Below are 12,254 nucleotides of genomic sequence, written 5' to 3'. Positions count from 1 at the left end.
CTCCGTTGTTTTCTCTGATAGGTACTTCTGGAAAAAGACAGGGTGCACAGGAACGGGTTGAATTTTCATCGTCTGTTTTTCATCGTGTTGTTGTGCACAAAAGGAACATTGTTGAATGCGGTCTTCTATTTATCTAGCTCAAAATAGGTTAGTTCTGGCCAACTTCATAGTTGATTCTATTCTGAAACTTACGTGAAGTTTGTCAATTAGCGATAGTTGAAGGAATCAGGAACCACCAAATCTCATTTTATTCATACTAGAATATTCCAGAATCCCCCTGGGATTGTCCGGAGTCTGTTGTGACATTGTCCCGGAATAACTTTTGGAGTTGTTTGGAATCCCCCTGAAGTGTCATGAATACCCCTCAATTTAAACTGAAAACCTCCCTGAGATTGTCCGGAATCTCCCGGGGATACTCCATAATCCCTCTTTGCATTGTCCGAAGTCCCCTTTGATGTTGCTGTGAAGCCGCACTGGGATTGTCTGGATCCCCCTTAGCCTTGTTTGGAATACCTCCTGAGACTGTCATACATAAATCCTCTTTGGGATTGACTGGATTTGTCCAGAAACCCCCTGGGGCTGTCATAAATCCTCATTTGAATTGTCCATAAGAATCCGGGCTATGCGGTTGCTAATGTTTGCAGTATTCGAACGTAATCGGCATTGCAGTAAAGCCAAAAAGCTTTGGCTGTTCCGTATGGTCACCATGAAAATCTGCCTTTGATTTTGAGGGGGCAGTTTGTCGTTGCTTTCGTACGCTTGCTATACGAAAGTGCAATTGCCCTTCCATAGGTGAAATATCTTCTCGGTTAAGCATTTCAAGCACACCGTTTAAAATGTTGTTGAAATAGGGGAAATGGATGTAATATCGGCCTAAATGCCCCTAATTTGGGCCCATGCATAAATTCAGCAATCGACTAAATTTTCATTAGCGACCAAAAATATCGATTAGTACCGACCCAATGATGCGTTCATCTAGATAAAATTGATAAATAGTAGATTTTTTAGCGATGGGCCCAATCTTAGATCCATAGACCAACATTAAAGCCATTTTCCCTACTTAAATTTGCTTTGCTTGACAGTATCGGTTTCAGCACAACAATCAGGTTGTTATGTGTATCATTTTGAGCAACGCGAGTTATTCAGAGCTACTCAAAATTAATTCCGATTTTACTCATGATCAAAAACTGTCTTGCCCCAAGATTTGGGTCGAATATTCGCGGCTTACCCGAGGTTAGAGGGATACATTGTCGAAGGATAAGATCAAGGAAGGAGCTTGGGGGTGAGGTTTCAATAAGGACCCGATTTGGAACCGCTGGGGCACTGTGGAACGAACCTTCCTAATTTTGCTTCAGTCTATTGTATATGCTACGGGAAAATCATAGTTTAGAGACCTTTGTAGAAGTTGACGGAACTTTTCAGGAGTTAAGAGAAGTATGAATGAAATGAAAAGTAGTTCAGGGAGCTTTGTTTGCTTTCATGGATCTGTGTGGAATTTCAGGATCCTTCGTAGGAGTCCAATAAACTTCGAAGATGTTAAGTGAACTTTCTTGACATTCATGGTTATCAATAAAGCGTTAAAGGCTTCTGGTTCATCAAGTATTGTTGTGAAGATCTTCAACTGTTTAAAAATTCTAGTGATGTTCCTCAGATATTCTCCCAAAATTGCACGTTGATTAGCAAGTATTCAAAAGATCTCCAGCTTATCGAAGGTTTCAGCAAAATCCTTTGAATATTCAGTGCGATCAAGTATTATCCTCTGCACACATTTCTACGAAAGAGCCTTAAACATCAAGTCGAAATCATCATTTCTATAGCAAAAATCTTCACATGTCTGCTTATAATTCAAACAAAATTAGGAATTTTGCGATTTCAGCATGTCATCTGAGCTGTAAATCGTGGGATCAAACTTAGGCCCCATCATACTCAGATTTCAGATCTCAAACTTGTCGTCGTCGTCGGTGTCGGATTTGAATGGTTACAAACAACAACTTGATCATAAGTGGTGTGATGTGATATGAGGGTCTCGGTGCCCTGAAAGCGAACGTTTTTGCTTACTGAGCAGACTATTATCGGTGTTATGAGTAGAATTTCTGAAAATTTCTGAAACAAATCTGAAGAGATTTCAAAGAGCATTCTTTTCGAATTTGGAGGACAAATCAAAACAAACTATCCCTAACGATCAGCTGCGAGTAAAAATCACTTAAATGTCAATCAATCAATCATTTAGTTTAGTTAGTTTCTTTAGTAAAGAGGTTTTCAACCGTCAACCAATCTGTGTGACTGAACTACATATTTTTTTTTTGCAAAATTTCATGCTAGTTTGAGTATAGTTTCAAAGGTATGCCTAAGATAATTCATAAGACTTTTAAAGGCATTTTATGGAATTTGCAGACGGGTTCCAAAGAGGAAAATTTACAGAAAATTTTGAGCATATTTCCAACGAAATCCTGAGATAAAATTTCCAAGGGCTTTTGAAAGAGAGCTCATGAGTTATCCTAAGAGAATTTTAAATAAACTCCAAGGGCGTTCTGAGAATAATTCTCGCGTAACATTTGAAAAGGGCCTATCATCGTTAATCGATTCTCGTGGTCGACTATCTTTTTGGTTTACCACGGCTACATAAACAAATTTCTTGCTATGCCTGCAGCACAGTTCGACAGAAGATTATGTTAGCTTGTGCCTGATACAAAACATTCGATTGAAAATGTATTTGCAGTCGCGTTATTTGCGACAGAGAAAATCGACGAAGCGAATCTATCAACAATGATGGGCCATTTTCTTCTGTTACGCGACAATTTCAAGGAAATTTTGAGAAAAATTCTCACGGAATTTCAAGGTGAAATCGAAGGAAAACCTGGGAGAGTACTTTCTTAATTGTTATGTACATACCCAGAATTTTGTGAAGATTACTCGAAAATTATGGAGATACTTTTTGGTGTGTTATTGCGAGAATTGTTAAGAATATGAAGGTGTAGAGTGAATTTAAAGAGTTCGTTTGAGGGAAATTGTCAGGTCAGGTTATCAAGCACAGAATTTAAAGACCGTTATTGACAAAATCTCTTGGAAATACTGGAGCGAAAAATAAGATTATTGAAGGAAATTATTCGAAAATGTCAGTTGCTTTCACAACTGGCATTTTCAAATGATCATGTGGGGCTGTCCATAAACCACGTAGGCTTTTTAGAACGAAGTGGAGAGAGGAGTGATGGAGGGTTGTGGCGAGTGCCTACGGTTCATAAAAATTTCCCAAAAATTGTATGGGCGATTGTCTACACAGGGAGGGATCTAGAACCTCACAAATACCGGTTCCGGGTCATTTGGCCGAATGCCGTTTAGCCGAATGAATCAACAAAACTCCAAAGAACTGCTCATGTTTGAAAAAAGAAAAATCTCATTGCTATTTTGCTGCCAATTGATCTGAAACCAATGGGTATTCTTCAAAAAACCTTATTTTGAACTAAACAAGCTAGGCTTTGATTACAGTGAACCCCCAAAAATGCGGATAATAGGGAAAATGTAAATGGAAGCCGCAAAAACGGTGTCCATACTTCGACACCCCTCACCATCCCTCTCCAAAGGGAGAGTTTGGTAAAGAGAGATGAAAAAACCGATTTGTACCTTCCTTAAAAAGTTGTTCTAGCTCGCTATTCTAATATCTATATGCAATCTTCACACTGCCGTACTCTAACGGAACTATCAACTCTATGCTTTCATCTACTCCATCTATCGTATAAAAATTACCACTACAGTCTGTTATTTGAAATTAGCATCTTCAACTATGTAAAAACATTTTTTTTAGAAATTAAAAAAAAACAAGCTAATAAAAATTTAAATTTTAAATTGAGCATTTTTTACCCCTTCAATACAATGGTGGTGATGGGGATTTATAATTTGCATCAGCCATTCTGGATTCTGCTCATGTTTGAAAGAAGGAAAAATCTCTTAAAATTGTTAAAATCTTTTTTTTTATGAAATTTAAGAACAAACTGCGTTTACTGTGCAAAAAATCAATAAGAACATTAAAACTCCAAAGAACTGCTCATGTTAAAAAGGATGGCTTAGCGGCGCTGATGGTGTAGTGGTAAGCGTGATTTCACTCAGGAATCCTTATTGCCAGATTCCTTATTGCCGGTATCCCTTATTGCCGGATCCTTATTGCCGGGCTATCCGTGAATAAGGATACCGACAGCTTATGGGATTTTCACTAATAGGGGCTGTGGTGGATTATCTCATTAGTTTATATATATACACGCAAACCAAAAATCTATTACAATGAATGTTAGTTCCGCTTCCTATCATCCTCTGTTCATGAACATCGCAGCGAATGTTAGAAGTTGACCTTACAGGCGATGTAATGGTTTTTTGTCTTTTTCATTTCGTATTCTATCTACGCTTTCGACTATACCAGTAAGCTTGTAGAACGACGCACATTGTAGAACATTGTAGAACGACGCACACACTTGCCTCGAATCTTTCCAGCAGAAAAAGCATACGAAGTCGAGTATGCGAGAAAATGAGCGCTTCATGTTTGCTTTTAGGCTATCCATATTCAGGAGCATGGAGAGAGCAGTGGAGAAAGCACAGGTCTGATAATCGAAGCGTTCTTGGTTCGAGTCCAGTCGGCAATCGGATCCCTATTTTTTTCGACATAACTAATTTACCTCACTAATACACTCTACATTTTTCGGTCTCCAATTTTCTTGCATTGGACCGCAGCTAGGTATATCGCATCCTCGGTTCATGTGGTCTCCACTAACATCCTCTGATGATGAATCTCACATAATTGTAAGCGAATCTTACATCCCTCGGTTGGGTGTAGAGCTATACAGTCTTCAACAAAGTTGTTGTACTGAGATAGACCAACAAGCCTGTATCATTGGATTCAGGTTTAATTCGGAACTACGCAGCTAGAGGCGCTTTACTTTTATGTTACTTATGACGGGCGCTATAATATATGGATCTTAGGTCCAACAAAGAATATTTCGTGATTCTGGCCATATAGAAAGTTACTGTCTTCAGCAAAGTTGTTCAAGTGACCAAGTCCTTTTGGATGGCGGCCATATTAGTTCAGAACTCTCTCACTACGCAGTGCTAGTGTGCACATGGGCTTCCTATATAAGCTGTATCTCAAAATCCTGGCCATAAAGAAGGTTACTCTCTTCAGCAAAGTTGTTCAGGTGATCATGTCCTTTTGTATGGTGTTCATATTAGATCAGAACTCTCTCACTACGCAGTGCTAGTGTGCATGAGAACTTCCTATATAAACTGTATCTCGAGTCTACTGTAAAGTTGTTCAGGTGAGCAAATCCTTTCGGATGGTGGTAATATTATTTAAGAACTCTCTCACTACGCGTCGCTAGTGTAGAAACTGGAAATCGATGATAGACGCAATTTTGGAATCCAACATTTTACTAAGCTTTGGATTTGGGATCTTAAAATTACAGTGAAGCAATAGTTTTGAAACATTCAGGAATGGGAAAATCTAAAGACATGAAGAGAATTGAATAAGCAGATTTACCGTTCTGCTTTTTTTTTTCTTCAGTTAGTGGAGTTAAGCGGAGCGTAGCAACGAGCAATTGTCGTCTAGGAACTTCTAAAAGAAGCTACTAAAAGAAGCTTCTAAAAAACAAGCTTATGAAAGAAGCTTCTAACAGAAACTTCTAAAAGAAGCTTATAAGTCAAATAGAAGACAAAGTATCGATGAAATGTGCCATAAACTGTGTAACCCTCCAATTTTCTGATATTCCCGTGGTTTTTTTTTTAGTTAGAGCAGCACAGCGACGGGAAGGCATCTTCTATAAATATTTGCCTTTATTATACAGTTTCATCCGACAAAATCATGGTCAGATTATCGGGTTTTGACTAGTTAATCCGACTGTCCATACTAAAAATCAAAACAAACAGACAGTATGCTTACAGCATAAATCTGAAAACTGACAGCACATTGTATTCAAATGCGTGTTAATATTTTTCAATCCGGTATTTTCCGGATAAACGGGGTCCAGATTTTCGAGTCGTCGGATTGTCGAGTGTGGGGGATAGTGTAGTGAATTTCAGCTTTGGATCGTTATTAAGGCTGCCATTTAGGAATCCAGTAGTGTTCAAAAAACGGCATTCAGCTAAATGACCCATTCGGCCAAACGACATTCGGTCAAATGGCCAGACACCCTAAATCTAATAGTGAAAGTGCATCTAGAACACTAGAACACTAAGTTGAGAGCACGCACTATGCTAATATGCGATAAGCAATAAGCATTAAATGCGAAGATGAAGAAGAAGACGAAGACATTGATGAACTATGTGACATTAGTTGATAGATACAGCAGTAAAGCATTTATGTTACATGAAAGTATTTAGCGTGTAAGTTTCAGCTTTAATTAATTGGATTTCAGACCGTTGAAGATGTAGTTTTAAATTTAAAAACCCACGCCAGTTGGTAGTTGAAAATTACGAAATATTTTTATTTGTGTCTGTTATTACAGCTGATCTGGCAACAATGGAAAAGTAACTGCGGGTGGTTAATAATGTTCATACTTATGTTGAGGTTTCTTTGCTTGAAGAAATACTCAAGATACTTGAAAGTACATCGAGACATTGGACTTTGAATTTTTAGTCTTAGAATTTGATTAGCACTCCGAACACGATGTCTCCGGTAAAATGTGTAAAATCATTCTTGCAATGCCTGAAAATCATAGCTCAGCTGTTTATTGTTGAATTTCAAATCTATTGCCACCATTTAAAACTAAATACTTTAAATATTTATTCGATATCAATAGATTTAAAATCTATTGATAAATTGCTGAGCAAGGATTTTTCAAACATTGCTAATTTGCCATTACACATTGTGCCATCATGTTCGGAGTGTTAATATACGCATAAAAACATTCTTAAGGTTCCAGTCAAACTCCCGGTTGTTTTCAATTTCCGATTAATTCGCTGCTCCCTTGATTCACACGGTTCAGTGGCCACTAGACTGATGCAAAATTTGAAATTTTCGCTCCACAGTGTTCAAACGGTTTCAAATCGGGTTCTGATTAGCCTCCGAAAGTTTAAACTCATTTGATAAGAAACTCACTTGGCACAAACCATTTGAAGTTTATATGGAAATTACTGTGGGAAACCAAACTTTTTGTTCATAGTCTTCTAGCCTTTTTCCATATTGTACTGTTAACAAGTTCTATTGCTTATGGGAATTTTTATCTGCTACAACTTTGCAGAAAATCGTTTTTCAGCCAAACGTCAAATTAATTAGTTATTAATTGTTTAAGAGATTGATAATCTTATGGCATGATCAATCAGCTGTTCTGTGGGCAACACTGTATTCTGCAGTGTGACATAGTAGCCATGATTTTTGTCCTCTATTCTACGTACCATAAACACCAATGTTGCCTGCAGAACAGTTGATTGAGCATAATCATAAGACATCAGTGACTTGAATCATTAATAATTTTTGTTCCTTACATTTGATCGAAAAGTGGTCTTGAACAAAGTTGTAGCTGAGAAAATTTTTAACAAGCTTTTCTAAAGTAGGGTAAACTGGTGAATGTTGACCAAGATATGAATCGAAATTATGGTTTTTGCATAGTAATTCCCATATAAACTTCAAATGATTTGTGCCAAGTCAGGTTCTTACTAAAGGAGTTCAAATTTTGGGAGGATAATCAGGAACCGATTTGGAACCGTTTGAGCACTGTGGAGCGAAAATTTCAAATTTTGCATCAGTCTAGTGGCCACCTTGCAATTTTTTGATACTAATAAAGCAAGTAATTGGAGGGCGATGAACTAGCCAACGGCTGAAAATCTCTTTAATATAGTAATAAAAAAAGCTAGTATCTGACATCCAGCATCGTCCAATCAACTATGTGATCCATGATAAGTCATTATATTCAATCATTAGAAAATATTATCAGTTCTGCTAGTTAGTGTATTATTGAAACAGTTGAAAATACATTTCCGAAGAAATAAACTTCTACAGCTTCTTTGAACTGGCTAGTTTTTGTTTGTTTCAAAATGTCTATTCCTATTCGGTTAACTGATAATGGATAGTGATAAAATAATAACATTCCTGAAACACTTAAATGATCCTGAACCTTGTAGATTACTTTAAAAGATATCGATATTAGTATTCATCAAAAAGCATAGATAGCTCACTCTTGTTGACACATTTTCAACCGCCTAATTGGAATGCCATACATCAACAAGCCGTAATCAGGTTATCGGAGCATGTGACAACAAAGTCCATGCTCATATTATTTAGTAAAAGTTCAATTCATGACAGAACGTGTCGATAGTGATCTGAATGAAGCTTCCTGTTCTATTCACAATCTACCTACGCGATGCAACCAATGTTCGGCGATGCTTAGCTGAGCGCTGATAACATATCCATCCACTCAAACCAGTCTTTCATGTTACGCATGCGCAACGCACCATTATCGGTCCAGCGATGATGCAGTCAAGTACCTACTACATAAGCTTCCGATCTTTTTGCTTACCTTAAACTTAACAGCTTCGCGTTCCTCCTCGTCATCTTGAATGCACTTTTTCCTATCAGATTGCACTATTGCTCGGATCAATCACTCTGCTATCCGTATGTATGTACCGCTTGTATATGTGTACCACTTCAATTTATTGTTTCACTTCCTTCCTCACTAATAAATTCAATTAATCACTTTCTCTTCCGAATGAAAAAAAAATCCTATGGATTGAAAAGAGTTACAAACAATCAAAAAAACAAAAATTAATTTCCAGTCGAAACAATGGCCAGCTAGGTAATCCCGCCCGGCCGTTGTCGTCGTAAGAAATTTCGGTCACTGTACAATTGGCTTTTCGCTGTGGCACTTGGAAACGATCGCACCCCAGTTCCGAATTCTGTCATAAATCAGCGAAGAAGACACCCGGGCCCCCAACTAAGCACGCCGATTTTCACTTTCCTTCTTCACATACGCTCACACTCGCTCAGCCACTCCTCACTGGTTTGTCTCAGCCTAGCCGTCAGCAGGTTTTAAAACTTTGCATAAATATCAAACATCTTTGGCCACCATCTCACGAGAAAACCCGAAAGAGAAGCTGCGCCCGGGATCCACACGACGCCACTAATCGCTACTAACTGAACGGAAAATTTCGCCCAGCTGACGGTTTTCCTCGTGTCTTCTTCTGCTGGTTGGCTAATTCTTCTCTTTCTCGCACCGAAAATTAAAAAAAAAAAATGCACACACAGACGTTTCCTTGGTCCACGTAGGTGTGCACAAATTCGGACTGGCTCTTCACAATACCCTTTCGTTTCACAACAAACAGCAGAATACGAAAAAGAAACCTATAAACTCACTCACAGCTACGACTAAATAAAACCGGAGATGAACAGGATCCGTAATGGGGGTGGGCGGTACTGGTGGCGATCGTTGATGATCGCCAAATGAAATTCGCGTGCTCACGCTGCGACGTCTCCTTTGCGACTGGTCTGCGACTGAGCGCTTCTGGGGAGCTTTAACGAAATCAAAAGTTCACCACCGAAAGTAAAATCAAACTCAAGAGCGAGAGAGTGAGAAAGAGAGAGAGCGCGAACGAGTGAGATTCGCGCGTGCGAAAATCAAATCACGCGGAGCGGAGACTTGACGAGCGTGAAGTGACAAACCCGATCGCGACGCCGCGGTGGCCCGGAGATTGAATCATCAGCTCTTGGGGTGGTTTTCTGCGGGAGAGGATCATCAGTGATCTGGTAGTAGCCAGCACCAGCAGAATGATCGAGATGAAGAGAAAGAGAGTGCGCGAATATTTTGAACATCAACAGAGCGCGCATTCGCGGAAGGTTGGCGTAAGAAGAGAAAGTTTTTGTCACGATCATCACGACGACGACGACGACGCAACCATTGAGCTTGTTTGGCTCTCACGGGATGCTGTTGGCAATATTGCTGTTTACGGTACACAGATGCGAGATCAGATTGAGTACTGGCGCGAGCTGGATCTGAGAGGAAAAATCTTATCTTCGGTGATTATGACAATCCAGATGTTTTCTTTTGCTGACAATGACGTTAGTGGTGCTCAACTGGTTGGTGGCCTTGCACTATGATAATATTGGAAATTAACACTCGACCAAGTAACCATTCCCTTTTCAATCGTGTAGCTTGCTACAGTACTGGACATAAAAATGGAGACACCATGATCCTTTAAATCTCTCCATAAAGTTCGAAAAGCTGATTTATTTAAGTATGCGCAGGGCTGGAAGTAGATCACTTTTAAGTGCCTGGGTTACTTTTTTTTAATCTGGTCATTTTTGCTTTTTTTTCCTTGATTTGTTTTTCTTAGATCTTGTTTTCCGTACTGAATACCAATGCGACCGACGCCAGGGAGGCAGCTCCCACACCTGGACCTTACCTATCGACCCATCGACTCATGGACCGGGGACCACCGGCTTTTTCCCTTGCGAAGGAAGGCATGATCAGAGATTTTATGCCTCAGAAAATCCTGACGGCGCCGAATGGTATTGAACCTAGGCTACTACACCACCGGCGCCGTTAAGCTGGTCAGTTGGAAGTAAAAATGTTCGATTAAAAGTAACTAAATTCACTTTCTTTTTTCGTGATAATTGTCACTCAAGTAATTTTTTTCGACGGATCACGTATGATCACGTATGATCTCAGACAAGTGTCTCTGAACCTTTCCAGGATAAACACTCTTCCTTCTTCCAATGTCTGAATTCCAGTCAGGAGGAGTAGGATCTCAGAATTTCTAGTCCGCGGGGCACTGTTTAGGACCATCCTAAGGATCATGTTCTGGATCCTTTGGAGTTTGAGGTGTTGGCATTTGGCGCAGCTCTCCCAGATTGGCATACCGTACTCGATTACGGGAAGGATGATTTGTTTGTAGACAGCAAGCTTATTTTTCAGGGCCAGGATAGACCTCCTGTTGATGAGTGGATACAGTGATCTTACACTTGGTTTTCGTTTTGTCAACGAACCCCCTGAAAATCAGCTTGCTGTCTAGTGTTAAGCCAAGGTACACTACCGCTTTCGACCATTCCACCGCTGTGCCGTTCAGGCAGATCTTATTATTCTCCGACGGAACAAGTCCAGGCCTCTCTGAAGTTTGGCAGTCAGAGCTCCGATGACCCTACCCTTGTAAACGATGGATGTGTCATCTGCGAACAGAGACAACGATCCACCATCAGGGAGAGCCGGCATATCGGAGGTGAACAGGTTGAATAGAATGGGACCAAGGACGCTTGCCATTTAGAGAGACTCGGAACGTCCTGTCCGATAGATAGTTATTTATTATCTTCACTAGGAAGATTGGAAGACCGTAGTGCTGCAATTTGAACACCAAGCAATCATGCCAGACATTGTCGAACGCTTTGTCAACGCCCAACAACGCCATGGCAGATGTTTTCGAAACAGACTTGTTCCGTCTGAGAATGTTTGTTACTCGAGTCAGCTGGTGGACGGTCGAACGACCTTTCCGAAAACCAAACTGTTCCTCGAGTAACAAGTTGTTTTCATCGGCAGATGTAAGGAGCCGGTGGTATACTGCTCTTTCGAACAGTTTTGATAACCCTGAGAGAAGGCTGATTGGTCGATAACTTGAAGGAGAGGACGGATCCTTCCCAGGTTTCCGGATGGGTATGACTTTAGCTGACTTTCAGCACGAGGGGAAGTAGCCAAGTCGGAGGCACAGATTAAAAATCAGTGTTTGAGTTCCAGATTCAGGATGTTGTCGAAACCAGGGGCCTTCATGTTTTTGGATGATTTGATATAGGCCAACAGTTTGTCAGCCGTAATCTCGGATTCCTCGGGAAAAATATTAGGAATCTGATGGAGGCTGGTTGCGTTTTCAGCAACCTCAGCTTCGTGAGGGCTGACGATGTTTTGTCCGAGATTATGGGAGCTGACCTATCGCGGCAGCCTTTTCTTCTGGAGTTATCAGACGAATCACTGGGCCGCCGGGATTATCCAGTGGGGTCAGTGGTGGAATGGGTCTTGGCTTATTTTTAAGGATTTTGGTTAGTTTCCAAAAGGGTTTTGCACAATCTGAGAGAGAGCGGACCATGTTAGCAAAGTTCTGATTTCTGAGATCCACCATCCTGGCTTAGATGGTTTTTGTTAGGTGATTAAAGTGGGTCTTCAAGACAGGCAAGCCAGAACGTTGGTATTTCCTTCTAGTTGAGTTACGAAGTCTAACAAGATTTTTGGTAATTCTATCAAGGTTCAGAGTATTGCACTGGCACGTGTTGTTCCCTGGCCCGGGATATCGCCTCCTCG

At 40.2% G+C, this 12,254-nt stretch overlaps 1 protein-coding gene across 2 annotated transcripts in view; it reads right to left on the bottom strand.

The window, feature by feature from the left end:
• The window catches only part of LOC135697958 (uncharacterized), a 157,974-nt gene extending 148,524 nt beyond the window's left edge, over window positions 1-9,450 (bottom strand). Inside the window, exons 1-2 of one of the 2 annotated variants that reach the window (XM_065217833.1) lie at window positions 9,329-9,450; window positions 8,496-8,698 (exon numbers count right to left, since the gene is read on the bottom strand). In XM_065217833.1, the coding sequence (XP_065073905.1) occupies window positions 8,496-8,530 (35 nt within the window). In that variant the 5' untranslated portion in view covers window positions 8,531-8,698; window positions 9,329-9,450. Of the gene's footprint in view, window positions 1-8,495; window positions 8,699-9,328 lie in introns of those variants that run through there. The other variant, XM_065217832.1, reaches the window with a different exon arrangement.
• Window positions 9,451-12,254: the final 2,804 nt, after the last annotated feature.

The sequence above is a fragment of the Ochlerotatus camptorhynchus genome, unplaced genomic scaffold (genome assembly GCF_037179485.1).
Source record: "Ochlerotatus camptorhynchus isolate MF236.1 unplaced genomic scaffold, CSIRO-AGI_Acam_v1.1 ptg000080l, whole genome shotgun sequence".
Taxonomy (NCBI): Eukaryota; Metazoa; Arthropoda; class Insecta; order Diptera; family Culicidae; genus Ochlerotatus; species Ochlerotatus camptorhynchus.
This window is presented reverse-complemented; position numbering and strand designations above follow the sequence as displayed.